The sequence below is a fragment of the Ambystoma mexicanum genome, chromosome 4p, assembly GCF_040938575.1.
Source record: "Ambystoma mexicanum isolate Mex_15411 chromosome 4p, UKY_AmexF1_1, whole genome shotgun sequence".
Lineage (NCBI taxonomy): Eukaryota > Metazoa > Chordata > Amphibia > Caudata > Ambystomatidae > Ambystoma > Ambystoma mexicanum.
Genome location: NC_090927.1, coordinates 911,054,399 through 911,071,734, shown reverse-complemented (window position 1 = coordinate 911,071,734; position 17,336 = coordinate 911,054,399). Strand labels below are relative to the sequence as shown.

Genomic DNA, 17,336 nt, shown 5'->3' with positions numbered 1-17,336 from the left:
TGTGAATAGACTATATTTGATAGTCAATTTAATATAATTTCAACAACAAGATCAAACAAACATGGAGAATTTCATCATTCACTGATTATTCTATTTGTTCAGTAGGTTTATACAAAGAAAGTAAATTAAAAAAAAGTAATAATTTTCAGAAGCAAACCAAAGATCCAAATGATAAATAAAGCACAGTAAATCTCTGTATCTTTCAACTACATTGTATTGCATTACAATCTGTTAATACAATCAGAACATAGCACCATTTGTTTCGGGGTTCCCTGGCCCCTTCTTCAGGTGTAGATATTGATTGTATTTCTTTACTGTCAAAAAATGTTAAAAAACCGAATCACTACAATATACACTTATCCAAGTAAACACCTATGCACTTATCATGGCAACCGTTTTATTTGCCTAACCTTTATGGACAAAGGTGAGTCTTCTATTTTCAGGCTTGAAAAATGGGTGTTTTACAAGGATAACTTCTTCCTGTATTGCCACCAATAACTTGTCCATTTAATGGCATCCGCAAAATTTGGTCCCAAAGGGCTGTTTGAATTATGTGCCCGATCTGGAAAAGCATAACTAAACACTTACTCTATTCAGGTGTTCCGGCGAGCGTGAATGTACAGTTCAAAAAGTGCAGTCTAGCATTTCCCCAGCATAACCTCTTCAGAGATTTCTACCTACCTCTCTGCCATTTATTTTAAACGCGATATGGGAACAGGAAGGCGTCTGCTAATACAGCTTCCCGTCCCGCATCGCGTTTAAATCTACTACCGTGAGTGATCACGTGATCGTCTACTGATCCCGTGAGCGCACGATTCTGATTTGTGCGTGCGCTCCGTTGCAATGTTCAAGCCCACAATCACAGGCTGGTAAGTATTGTCAACCCTATTCTCTAGTGTACTATGCTATGAGAAGTCAGTCTCGCTAAAAACTGAAATTGTTTAGCCTGACTATAATTATATACCAATACATAGTTTAGTCACCACACTGCGGTCACATGATTACATTGCTCCGATGCTATTGGTAAACTACTTGGTCACGTGATTCGATAGTGCCAACATTCTCATTGTGTTTTAACTCGGCCGCAAGACTCTAGCCATAGTCATATGGTGTCAAAAATTATTTCGCTGAGGGATAAGTATGTTTTTTAAAGTTTTATACGGACTTAACCATTAGTGAGTTTATATCTAAACGTGAAAAAGAAGCATTGGACAAATTATGGCAAAATTAGGTTATTATAATGAAGCCAGGAGACAAAGGCGGCACCCTTGTTATAATGGATCGACTGAAGTACAAAGCTGAAGTGGAACGACAATTACGAGATCAAGATATGTTTTTGGAAGTGTTGTCTGACCCTACGGATTGTGTAAGAACTCTTGAATGTGAGATATGGGCTGCTGTTCCCGGCCCAGTTAAAGATCCAGCATGAAGGTAAAAGCGTCCACTTCACCGATCCTCAGGAAGCCTGGAAATGGGCAGAGACCCACATCGTAGGGGACTGGACCGCACCCGTTCAAAACCGCAGAGGTAGACCAAGACCCCGACCACAGGGAGAGGGACCCGCCCAACGACCCATACTGGAGATCCCAGCGGACCCGGACGAAGACCGCGATCCCTGACAAGGTTCCTGGAACAGTCATGTTGGCCAGAGAGGGGAACTCACGGTACCATCAGTACCCTCAACGATCGATCCCTTTCTTGGCAACCATTTGCAATGCAACACTCCTCCCGGGACGACAACAGTGATGGGATGCCGTCGCTCCGACACATTTGATCAGAGAGCCACACGGTGAACATCGCTAACACACCATGCCATCGGCAGTCACCGCACCCCTGATCTGAGTTACCAGACCCATAATCGAGTAGTAAGTTGGTGGGAAGGTGACCACAGTTCACATTAAGTTAATCTGGCGACACTGTTTTGAGCGACAGTAGAGTTTTGGCGACAGATACTTCATGTTGGGGAGGAGTATGGGGAGTGGGGAAGGGATACAGTTCTACGTTAGTTACTTTCCGGGAAATCACACTATATCCACACGGATCAAGATGCCACCGAACACACAATGTCCGATGCCAACGCCTCCACCTCACACATACGCCACATCTCCACGGCCAAATGCACCATGCACCCATCTGGCACAACCTTCCAGATCTCTAGACAGCAATGACCACCCAGCGCCAAGATGACCTCACTTATGGAAATGCACTAGCCCCAACGACACCCAAAGAACGCCACCGGTCACTCAAAATCATTACTTGGAACGTAAACGGCATGGGCTCAAGTATCAAATGCCAATTAGTCACGCAATTCCTTAACAGACGCTCTCCCGACATAGCCCTCCTAACCGAGACCCACTTAGCGTGTTCCACCTGCCAGTTCTTTCGCAGAACTAATTACCGACTAGCATACCATGCAGGGTACACAATGGGCTCCCGGAGCGCCCTGATCCTTTTACATAAGCGACTCCCGTTTGATCTATCTGCTGTGGTACAGGACCCCTCGGGCCATTTTGTGATGATCCGGGGCGCGCTGAGGGGAGAGACAGTGGCCATTCTAGCGATATATTCCCCACCGGGGTTGGGGGAGGGTCTCCTGAGGGAGGTGACCGCCCTGATGGCACAACAGCAAGCAGAGGTGTGGATTGTGGGGGGGGACTTTAACGATGTTATGTGCAACACACTTGACCGGACCCACATCCGCAGCCGGAACCCAGACCGTCCCACGCGACTGGCGACCTTCACATCAGCGCTTGGTCTGAGTGACGTGTGGAGAGAACTCCACCCTACAGACCAGGGATTTTCCTTCCACTCGGGGGTCCATGCATCCTTATCCAGGTTGGATTACCTCTTCCTCCCGGCCCCAAAAGCATATAGGGTTATATTGGGAAAATTTCCTTCCCCGGGCATATCAGACCACTCTCACCTGGAGGTGACGCTCCGTACGGATCGTCCCTTGCCGCCCAAAACATGGCGGCTAAATGGCTACTACCTGGGCCTCCCCGAGTTCGTGGAGCACATCACGGACAAATCCAATGAATTATTTGAGATCAATACAAGCTCGGTAGAGGACCCTGTGATATTATGTGGGGCACATAGAACAGTACTTAGGGGGGAAATGACAGCCTGGATCTGTAACCAAAAGAGAGAACATCACAGGAGGGTGACGAATGCAGAGGAGGAAGTAAAGAAATCGGAAACCAGATATATATCTAAAGCTTCCCCGGAAATGCACCACTCCCTCCTGAAGGCTAGAGCATCCCTCCATAACACGGCGCTTGATAACGCACGGCAGGCGCATTGGGAATCAAATGCTAGAATTTATGAGCAAGGGGACAAAGCCGGCAAAATATTGGCATGGCTGGAAAGACGGGAGGAGGGGCACAGACATGTCAGACAGATCACCGACGGCCCGAATTGGCCGGCCCAAACAGACCCAGAAATAGCGGAGGCCTTCGCCAAATTCTATAGTACACTTTACGCCGCCCCAACGGTCCCCACAGACGCTTCCCTCCTGGATGAGATCGTGCTTCTGCAATTATCGGAATTGCAGAAAACTCACTTAGACAGGGGATTAGATGAAACCGAAATAGCGGAAGCCATGACCGAGCTACAATCTGGGAAGACACCCGGCCCGAACGGCTTCCCGGCCGAGACCTGGAAGAAATTGGGCAGCAATAAGATGGCCACCCCCCTCCGGGATCTATTCCTCGCCGCTAAAGAACAGGGCACCCTCCCATCGGATCAATGAACGGCCAACATAGTGGTCATTCCCAAAAAAGGCAAACCCCCTGATCAGTGCACATCGTATAGACCGATATCGCTTCTCAACAGCGAAACTAAAATCCTTGCCAAAGTACTGGCCAACAGGCTCCAAGGGGTAATATCCTCACTGGTCCATCAAGATCAATGCGGCTTCATGCCGCAAAGATCGACCAGAATGAACCTAGGCCGATTACAGCTGCTTTTGGAAGAGGCCCCAACCCTTAACACTCCACTCGCACTCCTCGCAATTGATTTCGAGAAAGCGTTCGATTTGGTGGTGTGGGCTCGCCTCTGGGCAACAATGAGGCGCATGGGCATCAGCGAAACGTTCCTTAGCTGGATTCAACTCCTATACGAAACCCCACTAGCTACAGTTAGGGTGAACGGCTGGACCTCCGGGACCTTTCCGCTGGGCAGAGGCACCCGGCAGGACTGTCCTCGGTCTCCCCTCCTCTTTGCCCTAGCAATCGAGCCACTGGCCCGATGGCTCCGACAGGTCGCCACGTGGTCCGGATTCCGTTGGCCTAATGGACGGGAGGATAAGATTTCCCTGTATGCGGACGACCTATTACTCTACCTGAGTAACCCAGACCAAGCATGCCCAATCATAACCCAAATGTTAAAGACCTATGGAGACTTCAGTGGCCTTAGAGTAAACTGGGGGAAATCAGTTCTCTTCCCAGTAAAAGGAGATGATCTGGCAATCCCCTGGGACTCCCCATACCGAATAGAAAGAGAAGGCTTCCGCTATCTGGGCATATGGGTCTCCGGGGTTCTCTCAGACTATGTGCGTCACAACCTGCACCCACTGACGGCCCGCTTCGCAGGGGATGTACGACATTGGATGCACCTCCCCCTCACACTCATTGGAAGGGCGGCCCTCTTCAAAATGATGGCACTTCCACGGTTTCTCTATGTACTGCAGAACGCCCCACTGGCCATACCAAACTCGGAATTTGTCCGGGTGGAACGCCTCCTCAGGGAATTGACATGGAAGGGGGGGCAACCTCAAATTGCTCTGACCACGCTTCAGCGATCGATCTGGGAGGGGGGTATTGGTGTCCCACACCTGAAGTCCTACTACTGGGCCAGTCAACTAAACATAGTCAATGACCTCCTCCATGGGGACCGTGACCTACCACACATCAGAGCAGAACTACCCTTCAGGCAAGATACCCCACCACTTGCAACGATGTATCAACGCCTATCCAGACCCCCCGCACAGACAATGTCCTCTCACATCGCGATCGTCTGGCGGCAGGCACACAAGCATATAGGCTGGGGGAATAAGATTACCATGGCACAACCATTATGGAATAACCACATGCTGACGGAAGTGTGGAAGCTGCCCGCCTGGACCCGGTGGGTGAGGGCCGGAATAACCACGATAGGAAATATCTTAACGGCTCTATTCTTTCGTTTGAAATGCTCCAGCAGGAATATGGTATTTCGGCAGCAGAACACTACCATTACACACAATTATCACACGCACTTAGTGGCTACAGGCAAGCACTTGCTGACACCCCAGACTACACGCCCCTGGAAAGCAACTTACTTCCACAACACATCCCCACCAAGGTAACCACCACCCTATATAAAGCTATTAATGCATTCGCCACTCCAGAGCTGACCAGCCTCAAAGCCAGATGGGAGCGGGATGTCGGGGACATTGAGCCTGAGGACTGGATCCAGGTTCTCATGCATCCACGTGAAATCTCTATAGACTCCAGAATAAGACTGGTACAGCTTAAGATACTACACAGGTTATACTACCCCCGAGTGGCCCTTTTTGGTTGGGGGAGGGCAACAGATCCAAACTGTTTGAAATGCCGGGGGGAAGAGAGCACCTTCATCCATCTCCTTTGGGACTGCCCTAAAATCAGAACATTCTGGACACAATGCTTACAAATTTTGGCAAGAGCACTTGGTCGCACGATAGAACTGAGACCCTCAATAATGTTACTGGGGGCCCCAGATGAGAACATCTCAAACAAATGGGAGGGCATTCTTCTCTCCACAGCAATGGGCCTGATAAAACGTGACATTGCACAGAAATGGGGAGCCCCGGAATGCCCGACAGCGGCTCAGTGGTCAAACGAAATGGACATCTGCGCGGCGAAAGAACTCAGAATTTATACAGCTCGGGATGCCCGGCAAAGGCCACTAAAATCTGGGGAAAGTTGGAAGAACGTGTGACCTGAGATTGGTCTGAGGGGTGGGAGCGCGGGAAGCGCAGGAGCACAACATAGACATGGCAAAGAACATATTACTGGACAGGTGATGTACAGAGTGGCAAGAGACGAACAGATCGACGACCCGGCAAAGGGAGACGGAGGTTGGGGGGAAACAGTTGGTATGTTGTATGAATGTTCAAAAACCTTCAATAAACTATGTTATTAAAAAAAAAAAGTTTGTTCCAGAGGCAGGCTCTATCTACTTTGTCGAATGCCTGTGTTAGATCTATGAAGGCGATGAAGATTCAAGGCCCTCCCTCTAACACCTTATTCTTTAAGACATTCAATAAGAGGATGTTGGCTGCTGTTCCCATGTTCTTCTTAAAACCTGTTTGAAAATGGTCATCACATGGAGCTTTTTTAGCCCAGGCTTTAAATTTGTCTAGTAACAGCGTGCCAAAAACCTTCCCTATCGAATCCAACAAAGCAATTGGCCTGTAGTTCGCCGGGTCACTCTTATCTCCTTTCTTAAAAATCGGCACAACCAATGCAGATTTCCATGAGGGTGGAATCGATTTTAGCTCTGCACATCTTTCAAAGATTTTGCTGAGAAGCCTTGACCATTCTTTTGGACAGGATTTCAAGTCAACATTTGTCACTCCATCAGGACCCGAGGCTCTAGAGTTATTTAAGGTTTTAATCCGGTCTTCGATCTCTTCTTGATTGTCTAGCTTTACCCAGTGTGTGGTCACTTTAGTTGGAGTTGGAGTGATGTAGGTGGAAGCCGCTGAAACAGGTTCTTAAAGAATAATGTCCAAGTTTGTTCACTTATACAGGTTAGCATTGAGTTTTCTGCTGCTGGTGATGTAGTTTTTAAGAGAGTCCAGAAGTCTCGAGCTTTGTGGCCACTTATTGCTGTTAAGATGTGTTCGGCATCTTGTTGGTAGAGGGCAAGTCGGTAGTTTTTGAGCCAGTGTTTATAGTTTTTTGTTGCTGCAACAGCTTCAATAGACGATGCTGGCAATGTTTTTGCCTTCCGTTTAATTCTTCTCAGCTCTCGTCTTTTTGCTACTAACATTTTGTCATAGGTGTGAATGGTTTGCACACTTGGTCTATGTTTGCAAGTGGGGGCTTTTTTGTACACTGTCAAAAGCGGGATCTAGTTGACTTGTTGTATTCGATCAGTGTAAGACATCACGTTATATCTGGTCTCCAAGTCTCTGATTGAGCCGGCCTTCAATTTTAACCTAGTCCCTCGGGAGTCGCTTTCTAGCTTAATGCTCGCCATTAGCATTGGCATGGGTGATTCGGGCCATGTCATAGACAGCGGGTTGTGGTTGCTCGCTTTGACTCGTGTGACCTCAAAGGCAGTAGTTACTTGCAGAAGAGATCTTGAGACGAATATATAATCGATAGCGGCTTAGGAGGTATCTCGCTCCCACGAAGGAGGTCTTTGTAGGTCAGGGAAAACCTCATCTAAGTTGTGTAAGTCTCTTGACTTCATTAACTGCATCCATAATAGGCCACGATGGTTGGCAGGCGATGAGTTAAGGTGGAAATTAAGACGAGAAGAGTGGGATGCACATAAGGCATTCAAGTCTCCGCATATCAGAAGGTGTGATGCCAAGTGCACAGCCATGGCCTCGTCAACTGCCCCTTCTATCATTTCAATATAAGATGAAGAGTCCGTGGAGGCCGTGTTCCAGTATTTGTTTGCAATAATGATTTTTGTTTGAAGAAACCTGTTCTTGCTTTGGTCTAAATGTGACCATTTCGCCTTAATCATTAGGAGAGCTTAATTACAGAAGAGTATTCTTTCCACTAAGATACTGCATCCATGCCTGCAGGCTATCAAGAGGCCTGATGAGGGCCGTCCTAAAGGACGCTTTTTTGCGGGTACCAGGATTGTTTCGTAACCTTCGAGGGTCGGTTGTTGAATAAGTGTTATGCTCACCTGGATTCCACAGGGGCGCCGAACGAAACTGGACTTCAACGGTCTCCACCAGCGTGACTCGTAGTGAAGTGACGAGCGACTGCACCTGCCCTCTGAGTTTTGTCTGTCTGGCACGAAGGAGGATTTTCCTAGAATAGGACAATGGTAAGTTAGCTAACCAATAGGAGAAGATCTAACTACTGCTTCTGCTTCTGTACCCTCCTTATGTTCTCCTTACTGCGTCTCACCTGATTGTTAAGAAGGATGAGCTCTCCATCCTGCGTCTGGATGCAGGAGTGCGTTGAAACTTGGGTACTCAGTTAGCTTCACTGATCCCGTGGCTGAGTTCCTGACAATTAGGACTCCGAGGTAAGTCTTATGTCTTGCTTTTAAATTCTAATTGTCTTTAGTTCACTTTTGCACTATTGTCTTCCTGGTGTGTTTTTCCCTTTTTGCAGAATTGCCACAGACAGGTGTCTCTTTCTCCGAGAGAGCGATGTAAATGCAAAGGTAAGTTTCAGTATTACGAAGAAAGAATAATGTCTTAAAATGCGGTATTGTTCATTCGCTCTTTTCTCCTGTTGCTCTCTTTCTTGTCTGCAGGTGTGGCACTTTCAGAAACGAAGCTCGTTTGAGGGTGATTAGCAAGACCGCAAACGAATATAGCTTTGGGTAAGTATTTTGCGGCGCTGGATTGAATGTCTTATAGCGAGAAGTAACTCACCGATTTTCTTTTTTTGTCTTTCACAGATGTGGCTGTTTCAGGTGGTGATTACTCTAGAGTGCCTCGCTGGATCGCCTGGATCAACGGAGCATTGGTGAGTAATTCACTGCGCTATGCTAATTGTTCTGGAAATGTTTCCTTGAATAGCACGGTCGCTGTTGTTCCTTCCCTTGCAGGTACAAACTCCCAAATGCTTGCGGGGGTGAATCCAGGTAAGGTTCTTGCTATAACCTGTTGTCTGTTCTTCCTCTGCAGATGCAGATCGAGTAAACAGATCGGGCGTGGCTGAAGACTGGACCGGAGCTGCAGGCACGGTGAGTGTTACGCTGCAGGAGTGCAGAATAACACGAAGCGTGTTCTGTTCTCCAGGCGTGGTTTAAATAGCCTCCCAAAGGTAGTTCCCAGGTAAAGTAGTCCTAGTACCACACCCAATGAAATAGTCCCTTGAATAAAGTAGTCCCTTCAAGCAGCCTCATGGTGGGCTGTACCTGGCTTTACCACTTGGTAATTTGACTTGCCTGAAAAAGGCCATATGAGCCTGGCGCCAATGGCACCAGGACTGAGTCCAGGAAGCCCTTATGCAATCTTTTGGAGCCTTATAGGTCCCCATGGGTGCCAGGATTTTGGGTTGACTGGTCAGCTTCAGATGTCTGGGGGCAGGCATTGTGACAGCACTCCCCCCCAAGGCCCCTCCCAAGGTGGTTCTTCTTGCTGGTCCAGGCTTGTCTGGGAAGTTCAGGTGGAAGCATTTTATCAGTCGTGGTGCATGAATATAGTTGCTTGGTTCCCATGACCGTTCTTGTGGCCCATAGCCTTTCCAATCAACCAGATAGAAGAGCCTTGATTTGACCAATTTCGAGTCTAAAATGTTTTTTACTTCGAATTCTGGTTCACCATCTATTACGATGGGACTAGGTGGTTTTGGTAGCCTGGTTCCTGGTTGCACTGGTTTCAAAAGTGAAACGTGAAATACCGGATGTATTCGCATGTTCGGAGGTAGTTCTAATTTGACTGCCACTGGGCTGATGATGGATTTAATGGTATAAGGTCCCAAATATCGGGGATTGAATGTGTGAGCTCCTCTTAGCGGTATGTGTCTTGAGGCTAGCCTGACCTGATCTCCGATCTGGTATTTTGGGGTGGCACTCCGATATTGATCGGTGGTTTTCTTGTACCTTTCTTTTGCTTGTTTTAAATGTTCTGTTGCCTTTTGGAAGGCCTGTGTTATGGTAGCGTGTAAATTGCTTACACGGGAATCTCCAAGTGTTGAGGCGGGTCAAGTTCAGAAGTTCGAGGATGCCTTCCATATATGGTGTAGAATGGACTTTGGCCAGTGCTGGAGTGTAAAGAGTTGTTGTAGGCATACTCAGTTATCCATAAAATGTCTTTCCAGTTGCCTTCCGTTTGGTGTAACATACACCGTAGATATTGCTCTAATGTTTGGTTAGTTCTCTCGGTTTGACCATCGGTTTGGGGATGGTGGCTGGTCGAAAGTCTTACATCAATTTGGGCCAATTGGCAACATTGTCTCCAAAATTGTGAGATAAACTGACTGCCACAATCGGACACTAGAACTGAAGGGACCCATGTATTCCGACGATGTGTTCGAGGAATTCTTTGGCCATAATCGAGGCTGAGGGTAAACCTTTTAATGGAATTAAGTGGGCCATCTTGGAAAATAGGTCCACTATTACTAGAATAGTGTTGAATCTGTTACAGGGGGGAAGATCTGTGATAAAATCAAAAGATAATGTATGCCAGAGTGTAGGAGGAATATCTAAGGGTTGTAATAAACCCACTGGTTTCTTCTTCTTGGCCTTGTTTTGAGAATAAATGCCACAAGATAGCACAAACTTCTTAATGTCTTTTCGCCAAGTTGGCCACCAGAAAAGTCTCTTGATTTTTAGCTTCGGTTTTTGCAATTCTGGGGTGGTCTTCCACCAAGGACTCATGATAGTTGGAAATAACCTGTTTCTGCAGTTCCTTACTAGGTAAAAAAAAGACCTCCTTGGAAGTAAGGTAAATGATCAATAACTGAATGGTTTGTGCTTTTGTTTGACCCATCTTGTAAAGCTGTGGAGTCAAGGAGATGTTGAATCTTCACACGGATGTCATCTAGAGTTAGTGAAGTAGTTATTCCTAAAATTCTTCCTCCCGGGATTATGGGCACTGGTTCTGGCTTTGAATATGCTTCTTCCATTCCTATGCAGGATAGAGCGTCTGCCTTTCCGTTTTGACAGCCTGGTCGGTAAGTAATTATGAAATCGTATTCCGCAAAAATAATGCCCATCTAAGTTGACGAGATGATTGAGCCTTGGCCGTCTTTAGGTAGTGTAAGTTTCTATGATCCGTAATCACCGTAATGGTGTGTCGGGCCCCGAGGAGGTAGTGCCACCAGGCCTTGAATGCTGATTTAATGGCTAGAAGTTCTTTGTCAGTGACGGCATAATTTAGTTCAGGTGCTGAAAACTTTCGTGACCAAAATGCTACTGGATGGAGTTGACCTGTTTCAGGATCTTTCTGCGAAAGGACTGCCCCCATAGCCAAGCTCGATGCATCAGTTTCAACCACGTACGGGAGCTCTGGCCGTGGATGCTTCAACACTGGAGCTAAAGTGAATTTCTGTTTTAGTTCTTGGAAGGCTTTTTCTGATTCTTCTGACCACTGAAATCTTTTATTTTTCTGTAATAGTGATGTGATGGGATGCACCAAATGTGAAAAGCCAGGAATGAACCTGCGGTAGAAGTTTGCAAATCCAAGCATGCTCTGTACCCCTTTTATTGACGTGGGTGAGGGCCACTTGAGGATGCATCTACTTTCCGGGAATCCATTTGCACTCCATTTGGGGTCAGGACAAACCCGAGAAACTCAATCTCGGTAGTGTGAAAGAAACATTTTTCCAATTTTGCGTACAATTTATGTTGACGTAACTTTTCGAGTACAGCACGAACATGTTTCACATGGTCTTATTCAGAAGATGAGTATACCAAGATATCGTCAATATACACGATGACACAGACATCAATTAGTTCACGAAGGACATCGTTCATAAAATACAAAAACACTGCCGGGGCGTTACAAAGCCCAAAGGGCATCACCTGATAGTCAAATAATCTGTACTTGGTACGAAAAGCGGTCTTCCATTCGTCTCCTTTTTTCACGCGTACAAGGTGGTACGCCCCTCGAGATCCAACTTAGTGTAAATACGAGCATTTTTTACTTGGTCCAATAACTCCGGGATTAGGGGAAAGGGGTACCGGTTCTTTACCAATACTTGGCTTAACGCGCAATAGTCAATAGAACAAAGAAGAGGCCGCGGGGGACTTGGATGGGCGAATGAAGCCGTTAGCCAAATAATGGTCTAAGTATTGCCTTAAATGAAGATTTTCGGGTTCTGTAAAGGCGTAGATCCTACTACATGGAAATTGTGCACCGGGTATGAGATCGATCTGGCAATCGTATGGTCTATGAGGCGGTAAGGTGTTGGCTTGGTCTTTCTGGAATACATCCTGAAAATCCTGGTAATCCTGGGGTAGCAGATTCGTTGGGCTCATGATCGTGGCAATCTTCTTGATCCGGGGTTCTTCCGGATAAAAAGTATGTACACAATCCGAGAAGGTCACTCTTCTTTCATGCCAGTTTATGCAAGGATTATGTGTTTCCAACCATGGCATTCTCAGAATTATTTGGAACTGTGGAGCCTTGATTAAATCAAACACAATGCTTTCTCGATGCCCATCTTAACCCACCAGTGTCATTTCCGTTGTTGAGTGAGTCACTGGACCAGAAGCGATTTCAGTTCCGTCGACGGTGGTGACTAAATCAGTTGTGGTCTTTTTGCAAAGAGAAAGGTTCATCCTTGTAGCCAATTCGTGATCCATATAGTTACCTATGGCTCCACTATCAATGTATGGTCGGACCGTATGCATACGCGTAGGTTGCTGGTGACTAATGAGGATCATTGGTAAAGCTAGGTGTGAGGTCTGAGAGTCGTCCTTCTCGCTCGACAGGCGGACCTCTACGCTTGTCGGGCGGGGGAGTTTTCTGGCTCTGGTTCAGTACTGACTTTGTCAGCGGCTCCTACGGCTCTCTTAGGTGGTTTCACCGGACAATCTCTCAAGAAATGCCCTGCTGATCCGCAATATGGGCACAGTTGCTGTTGCTTTCTTTTTTCTCTTTCTGCTTTGGACAACGGCCCTCTTACTCCTCCGATCTGCATGGGTTCGGGTGCATCCGTACTTTTGGAGGCGGTATCTCTTGGGCTCACCATTACCCAATTCTCGAATCGAGCTCGATCAGCTTTCCAGTTCTGAAGTCTGTGGTCCAACTGAACCACCAGGTCTATATATTCAGTGCAGTCTTGAGGTGGGTTTACCACTTGCGTCAAAACGTCTTTTAGTTCCCCCCTCAATCCACGATGAAATATTGTAGTTCTTTTGTCTTCAGGCCAACCAGTTTCTACCACCAACCTATTGAAAGTTGCTATGTAAGTTAACAGGTCCTGGTTCCCTTGACGTAGGGATAAAAGTTAATTGTCCAACGCTTGACCTTGAGCGTGTCTGGCAAACAATTTCTCCATGTTTTGTTGAAATCCCTGGAAATCTCGGAGAAGAGGGTCATCTTGGTTAACTAGTATAATGGACCAATCTGCTGCACTGCCACTGAGGTATGATAGTACAAAGGCCACTTTTGATTGATCATTTGGAAAGGCTCCATGCCTACATAGAAAGGGTAGGCTGCACTGGTTCATAAAAACTGCAAACCTTTTAGGGTCCCCTGTAAAACGTTCTGGCGGGGCTAAAGGTATAGCCCCCGGTAGTAGCACCTGTACTGGGCTGCTTGACTGAGTTGGGATTGATGCTCCCCCTAGTCCAGGTAATGATGTATGGGCAGCTTGGGATTGAAGTAGTTGTCTGGCAAGGTCATCTGTACGCTCTTTGGCCACATTCAGTTCTCTTCCTAGAGCATTAGTTTCTTGTCGGGCGGAATGTACTTCAGCTCTAAGCTCCTCGAGGAGCTGGGCTAATTGGTCAGTTTCTGTGGTTTCCATGACGCCCGGGTAGAAATTTGTGTGGATGCTTCGCATTCTGTTACGCTCACCTGGATTCCACAGGGGCGCAGAATGTAACTGGACTGCAATGGTCTCCACCACGTGACTAGTAGTGAAGTGAAGAGCGACTGCACCTGCCCTCTGAGTTTTGTCTGTCTGGCACGAAGGAGGATTTTCCTAGAATTGGACAATGATAAGTTAGCTAACCAATAGGAGAAGATCTAACTACTGCTTCTGCTTCTGTACCCTCCTTATGTTCTCCTTACTGCGTCTCATCTGATTGTTAAAAAGGATGAGCTCTCCATCCTGCGTCTGCATGCAGGGATGCGTTGAAACTTGGGTACTCAGTTAGCTTCACTGATCCCGTGGCTGAGTTCCTGACAATAAGGACTCCGAGGTAAATCTTATGTCTTGTTTTTAAATTCTAATGGTCTTTAGTTCACTTTTACACTATTGTCTTCATGGTGTGTTTTTCCCTTTTTGCAGAATTTGCGCACGCAGGTGTCTCTTTCTCCAATAGAGAGATGTAAATGCCAAGGTAAGTTTCAGTATTAAGAAGAAAGAATAATGTCTTAAAATGCGGTATTGTTCATTCGCTCTTTTCACCTGTTGCTCTCTTTCTTGTCTGCAGGTGTGGCACTTTCAGAAACAAAGCTCGTGTGAGGGTGATTAGCAAGACCGCAAACGAATATAGCTTCGGGTAAGTATTTTGCAGCGCTCGATTGAATGTCTTATAGCGAGAAGTAACTCACTGATTGTCTTTTTTTGTCTTTCACAGATGCGGCTGTTCCGGGCGGTGATTACTCTAGAGTGCCTCGCTGGATCGCCTGGATGAACGGAGCATCGGTGAGTAATTCGCTGCGCTATGCTAATTGTTCTGGAAATGTTTCCTTGAATAGCGCGGTCGCTGGTGTTCCTTCTCTTGCAGGTACAAACTCCCAAATGCTTGCGGGGGTGAATCCAGGTAAGGTTCTTGCTATAACCTGTTCTCTGTTCTTCCTTTGCAGATGCAGATCGAGTAGACAGATTGGGCCTGGCTGAAGACTGGACCAGAGCTGCAGGCACGGTGAGTGTTACGCTGCAGGAGTGCAGAATAACACAAAGCGTGTTCTGTTCTCCATGCGTGGTTTAAATAGCCTCCCAAAAGTAGTTCTCAGGTAAAGTAGTCCCAGTACCACACCCAATGAAATAGTCCCCTGAATAAAGGAGTCCCTTCAAGCAGCCTCATGGTGGGCTGTACCTGGCTTTACCACTTGTTAATTTGACTTGCCTGAAAAAGGCCATATGAGCCTGGCGCCAATGGCGCCAGGACTGAGTCCAGGAAGCCCTTAGGCAATCTTTTGGAGCCTTATAGGTCCCCATGGGTGCTAGGATTTTGGGTTGACTGGTCGGCTTCAGATGTCTGGGTGCAGGCATCGTGACAGTTAGCCAAGTTTCTTGTAAGCAGACTAGATCATATTCTCTGAGGTTTATATCGCCTGGCATAGTCAAATGAGCATGTCCTTGGGTGTTCCATGAACACAGACTTATCTTGTTTTTAGAAGCCTGTAGGTGATAATCTTTCTGTTGAACATGTTCCGGGGCAAAGGATTGCTATTTCTTTAAGCACACTTCATATTTGGTGCAATGCTGTCACGCATACACAGGGAAACGCGTATTTGCCATTTACTGCAAACAAAATATGTTAGCAGTAAATGAAAAATAAGTTTCTAACATCCCCATACTCGCTAGCAAGGTCCAGTATCATGCAAATGGTACTCGCCCTGCATAAAAACTACTCGCCAATGCAAGTGGGCTAGTAGATTTTGTGAGCCCTGCATCCTGATAGAAACCAATTTGGTTTGGGCAATCAGGAGCAAGAATGGCAGGAACAAATCGCACTCTGTGTCCATGCCCCCACTCTGCTTGCCAAAAGGACCAAAATCCCATGGTGCTCAAAAAATCGTGTTAAATAAGCTGTAACATTTGTATGCATGGTTTTAACACCACATTTGTGGATTTAAAAATTCATCCTTTTGTTTAAAACAAACTATTAGCCTGCAATGCCAGTTCTGACAATCTGGAGCACTTTTAACCTAAATGTTCCCAAGTACTTTTCAATGGAAATGTACAGCCCACACAGCCAGCATTTGAATGTAAATTCAAAACGGTTCCTGCTTGAATATAGGTCATCGTGGCGTCATCATCGGCGATATAAGAAGTGAATTTGGAGGCACTCCCTGAGGTGGGGATCTAGTGGCAGAATACGTCATTCCGCTACCTTGGAGTGTACATAATGCATACCCCCGAGTTAATGCACAAACGCAACACAAAGGCAGCCTCCCAGCTCTACGCAAATCAATGACGTTTTGGGCGAAGCTCCCCCTTTCGATGATGGGCAGAGCTTCGATAATCAAAATGATCGTTCTCCCACGATTCCTTTATGGGTTCAAAAATGTACAGTACTATATACACAAACCCTTCTTCCGACTGCTCAAGACCATACTACGAGAGTTCTTATGGGGGAAATGAAGGCACAGGATAGCGTTGCAGTTGCTAACCCTACCATATAGTCAAGGCGGTATTCAACTTCCGAATCTGGAAAGGTATTACCTAGCAGCACAGCTTAGTTTTGTGACCAAATGGCTAGATGATGAACCCACATCTGAAACATCATTGCTACAGGCCATGCTGCCCCAATTCCATCTGAAAGAGCTGGTCTGGGCACCGTCCAAACTGCTGGGAACTTTACCCTTTTTTGGCTGATTAAGGGAGGAAAATTTGGCGCAGGGCGAAACGCTCACTAACTCACGGAACCCCTATGCCCCAGAAGTTCCCCTGATCGCAGACTTATGCACAACACTTTCTGACTTGCAACACACCAGGCTTTGGGAGAGGGAAGGGGTCTACACCTTGGGAGACCTGTATGACGAGAGCACTTTTAGGGAGTTCGCCTCGCTGCAGGAGACGGAGGGCATACATACCGGCCAATTTCTATGGTATCAAAGAACCCGTGCTGTGGCCCGACGCAAATGGGACTTGTGGCCTGAAGAACCAGCTACAGACCCATTCCTCACTCTGATGTACAACTTAGGCCGGTGGACCCATTTTCGCAAATATATGGCCACCTGATCAACATACCAAATCCTCGGAGTATGGATATGAAAAGCAAATGGGAGGTGGACATAGGCCGGGAAATGTCTGAAGAGGAATGGAACAGAGCTCTTACATTCACCAAAACGGTGTCCAGGAATCATAGATTCAGACAGATTCAGCTAAACATTCTGCATAGAACTTACCTGACCCTGTGCCGCATAGCCACCTTCAATCCCCAGGCACAATCGACCTGCAACTGGTGCATGGGGGAAAAAGCGGATCTGATCCACATGTTATGGGAATGCCCCAGAACAAGGTCTCTGTGGGAGATAGTTCAACAAACCTGCGAAAAAGCAGGCCTGAGCAAATAAAACTGGACACCCGATGAGTGCCTCCTGGGAACCTACCCCAGACCAACCAAACTCAAGCATGCGACAAGACTCATGGACATATTGTGCATACTGGCCAAAAGAACTATCGCAATGGCTTGGAAAAAACCGATGGGCCCTCAGTTCAAACTATGGCACAAAGAGACTGAACGATGGGTGCTAGCCGAGACCGTGGCATGGGAGGACTGTGTGGCCAGATCCACGGATGACTCCAGTATGACAATCGAGG

At 46.9% G+C, this 17,336-nt stretch overlaps 1 protein-coding gene across 3 annotated transcripts in view; it reads right to left on the bottom strand.

Moving 5' to 3' along the window:
* LOC138453539 (gamma-aminobutyric acid receptor subunit rho-1) overlaps positions 1 to 17,336 on the bottom strand; it is a 720,362-nt gene that overhangs the window by 343,727 nt on the left and 359,299 nt on the right. The window contains exon 1 of one of the 3 annotated variants that reach the window (XM_069606508.1): positions 682 to 723. The exons of the other annotated variants lie outside the window; for them this stretch is intronic. Coding sequence (XP_069462609.1) covers positions 682 to 692 — 11 coding nt within the window. The 5' untranslated portion in view covers positions 693 to 723. Of the gene's footprint in view, positions 1 to 681; positions 724 to 17,336 lie in introns of those variants that run through there. 3 annotated transcript variants of the gene reach the window in all.